This window comes from Buceros rhinoceros, unplaced genomic scaffold (assembly GCF_000710305.1).
Source record: "Buceros rhinoceros silvestris isolate BGI_N320 unplaced genomic scaffold, ASM71030v1 scaffold45160, whole genome shotgun sequence".
NCBI lineage: Eukaryota > Metazoa > Chordata > Aves > Bucerotiformes > Bucerotidae > Buceros > Buceros rhinoceros.
In genome coordinates, this window is record NW_010388676.1 from 7,805 (window position 1) to 11,781 (window position 3,977).

General features: G+C 46.3%; 1 protein-coding gene across 1 annotated transcript in view; it reads right to left on the reverse strand.

Annotated features, from left to right (window-relative positions):
- Positions 1-3,367, reverse strand: part of KLHL20 (kelch-like family member 20) — a gene marked incomplete at its 5' end in the record, with an annotated part of 4,724 nt that extends 1,357 nt beyond the window's left edge. Inside the window, 4 exons of the mRNA XM_010130958.1 lie at positions 855-961; positions 2,085-2,293; positions 2,874-3,007; positions 3,224-3,367. Coding sequence (XP_010129260.1) covers positions 855-961; positions 2,085-2,293; positions 2,874-3,007; positions 3,224-3,367 — 594 coding nt within the window. The remainder of the gene's footprint in view (positions 1-854; positions 962-2,084; positions 2,294-2,873; positions 3,008-3,223) is intronic.
- Positions 3,368-3,977: the final 610 nt, after the last annotated feature.

Below are 3,977 nucleotides of genomic sequence, written 5' to 3' on the forward strand. Positions count from 1 at the left end.
GGAAAGGGTTAACCTACTAGTATTACTAGGCTGTAAGGAACAAGGACATTAAATTCTTTCTATTCCTCACCCCTGCCAGATTACTAAAGCAGCAAGAATACACATAGGAGCTTCAAGTTTCATACTAATTAGATTTGGGAATAAATACACAGGGAATTGCTTTCAAGTGTAGTTATGACTAGAAAAGGAACAGGGAAAACAGCCTTTCTGCTGTTTTCATGGGTTTGGTCAGCAATTTCATATGACTTCTCTCAGTTTGTAAATCAGATGTAATTCTTCTAATGGCTATCTTGCAGATTTAAAGGGGAAGGACATCATATGCTCAGAACATTCTGTTTCAGCATCTGGAAACCAGAGCCTCAGCTCAAAAAGCAAAAAACACAAGTAAGCCAAATTCTCCATCGAGACTGTGAGCTCCTTCTGCAAAGGGCAAGCTTAGTTTTATTGGGAAGCAGAAGAGACTCAGCCCAAAACGCACAAAAGGGGTGTATTTCTCTCAGCATGGTCTGTTTCTGTTGTGTTCAAAAGCAGCACTCAAAGACCAAGCTAGGTTTTGGTATGACCTCCTCCTTGCTACCCAACAAGCCTGCTAAATCCTTTATTTTCTCCAGATCTCAATCACCTACTTGTACACCACTTTCTTACCTGCAAAAAGATGCAATGAGACTTTTAATTCATTAAGTGCTGGTTAAATTTGTTGGGGGAAAAAAAAACTATGGAAAACTCGCCTCTATTTTACTTAAAACGCAACAAAACTCTTCTCAGCTGCCTAACATGGCTGGGACACTCGGCCGGGCAGCAGCAGCTCCAGCTGGAGATCACTATTGGACTGTTTCACAATCTTTAACAGTTACCTCCACGTGTTAGCATCTGGATCAAACACCTCAATGGTTTTCAAGTACGTTGTGCCATCAAAACCTCCCACTGCCATCAGCTGTCCGTTCACCACGGCCAGGCCAACCTGCAAAACAAGCATCACGGATAGTAGCTATTTAGGTGGGATGTCCTGAGAAGAAGCGTTAAAATGAAAATATTAATAAAAGGATTTAATAACCATGTTTGGAGAAAGGCAGTCTGCAGTAGAGGAGGGTTTTTTGGGGGGGAAAAAGGTAAATAAAATAGTTTAGAAAAAATAACAAGACATGAAAAGTTAACGACGTATCTCAAAATTGAGCATCTCTTAAAAGGCAGAAGGATCCCCTTACTGATGGCTACAAGAACTAGAACTGCTTGAGCGATAATAAATATGAGAACCTGAACCGTTGTTCTGCCTCGAGGACAGAAACAAAAACGTATTCTCTGCCTCTGAAGCCAGCAGTTGCTCAAGTGATGATTCATACCTGCCTCACCACTCTGAAACACTAACGTACAGACAGAATTTATCCCCCTGACTGTATTATCCAGTGTCCAATGATAAATATTTGTAACATTTGCACCTGCCTAAACACAATGACTACTTAAAACTCTGTGTTAACCTCTTGCTCGTATGTCTACAGAGAGTACAAAGATGAGCAGTTGGTGAGAACACGCTGTCAATCCCCTTACTCACAGGATGGGTGGAAGACAGACAACACACAAAGTGAAAGCTCAGGAACCCGTTCAAGACAATGAAAAGACTTGGCTGGAAGTTTGTATCTAAACCCAAGCTTGCCCACTTGCACAGCTCCTTCTTCGGGGCAGTAGGTACGGTCACCTCTGATTTCATCCAAAGAGACTCGGGTTCTCATTTTGATAGCGTTCTCTAACGGTATCTCATACCGAGCACACCACCAAATAGACCTAAAGAACTCCTCTGTTTCAGGCCTAAGTGTTGACTCCACACAAGGGACCAAGACCAACAAAAACGACCCTCAGATGACTCCACTTCCCCATCCTCAGGCACATTAAACAGCTGCCTAGGGCATGACACGACTACCACTTCATTCTCCAGCCTTGCCAAAGAGCTGTGACCTTTTGCAAACCTCTCCCTTCACAAGAGAAGAGGCGAAGGCACAGAGGAAGTAAGCGAAAGACCTCATAAGATGACGCTCTACCCTCTGCTCTCACCACGTATAGTACAGACAAGCGAACCAAGCCAAACTCACTCCGCTCCGGCGGGATGTCATGGCCACAACAGGAGACCACTGGTTGGTTCGAGGGTTGTATCTCTCGGCACTGCTGAGCTCTGTCGTGTCATCTCTGCCTCCCACAGCATATATCATGTCTTGGTACACGGCACAGCCCAGGTGCTTCCTCCTTGTCCCCATGGGTGCAATTGTGTGCCAGCGGTTTTCCTGGGGATTGTAGCGTTCCACTGCGGAAGGAATGACAGGTCTTTGGACCCCCGTGCTGGCAGGCAGTGGGGGTCAGCCCTTTTGAGCCTGCATCCGAAGTACTGCTCCATCTGTAAAGACTCTACATTTTCCACAGGCCAAAAACATGATGAACTAGTTTGTTACCTGGAATGCTTGCTATGATCTCTCCTGTCTCCAGCCCTACACAATCACATTCAGCCTCTTCGCTCCAGAGAGCTGGCAATGATACAGACTGATCTGCATTACCATCCTGCAGCAGTTTTACCTCTGGCACCTTCCTTCCTGCAGCAGAAAGGGGCTACTGCAGGGGAAAAAGATGCGCTTGCAACTGTTATGCAAATGACGAAGCGCTGTATTCCGGACACGCTGCCAAATGCGGCGCCAAAATACAACACACCACCAGGTCACAGGGGCTCACAAGCCTTGAGGGTTAATTACCGTACAACAAAAATTACAGTTAAAGAAGAAAACCACCCCCAAAACTGATGACAAAGATATTCAACAGCCATCTGGGAATGCTAAGGACAAACAGGACCATGACAAGCGCTGACTGCAGTTAAGGGACAGCAAAAGGCATACCAGTATTGAGAGGAGAGGTTCCATCAGAGCCTCCCACAGCATAGAGGAAGCCCCCTAGCACGGCCACTGCAACCCCCAGCCGCCTGGTGCTCATGGAAGCCACTCGAGTCCATTTGTTTTCTTTGGGATCATACCTGGCAAAAGAATAAATGACGAAGCTTAGTGGAGTGTCAACATCTTGATAAAGGGGCAGGAGGACTGGCCTTATTGTCTCCAAACAAAAATCCCCCTGAGATTTGTACACTACTTGCCTCCTCTCCAGCTCATCTGCATCAACTGCACCTTCTAAAGGACCCTCTTCTCCCTGTGCCACACTTCTTTTTTTTTAAATTATTTTAATTAAAAGGTACCTTTCCACAATGTTGAGACAAGAGACACCATCCTGGCCACCCACAGCATAGAGGTAACCTCCAAGAACTGCTACTCCAACACTGGTCCTGCAGGTGCTGGTGGGGGCCACGTCACTGCTCCACTGGTTGGTCTTTGGGTCATACCTGGAAAAAACAAAAAAAATCAAAAACCAAACAGCACAAATTGCTTGTCTAGGTATGCTTCAAACCTGCCATGCTTGGCAACTACTAAAGGCAGTGAAACTTGCCTGTCTTGAGCTTAAACTGCAACATAGCGATTTGCAAGTTGGATAAAACCCGTGCAGTGATATAACACATCCAACACGTGTTATTCCAGGGATGTTCAAACTGCAGCTCGAGATGGTTCAAACTGAAGATCAAAGGCTCAGGTTCATAAGAGAGCAAGTTACCAGGGCCTGGCTGGCATGTGCTAACTTGCACCTACGCAAAGTGCAGCAGCCCGAGTTACTCTGCTGCATGTTCTCTGCAGTTCACACGAGAACTCGGCCAGCACTGGAACCTGCACTTCCAGACAAAGGAACCGGACGGACTTGGAAATCCAGAGACAAGGAAATTGGGTGCACAGCAGAAAAGTGCAGGATGTGGGAGATGTAAGGCCAGGGTCGTGATTTCGGAAGCTAGGAGCATGCAAGGAGCTACGTGGGAAGAAGGGGAGGCTCGAGGAGGAAGGACGTATTTGTACAGCTCACTGGATTTGTTACAGGGCCGAGATTCAGATTTGTCCCGGTTTAGG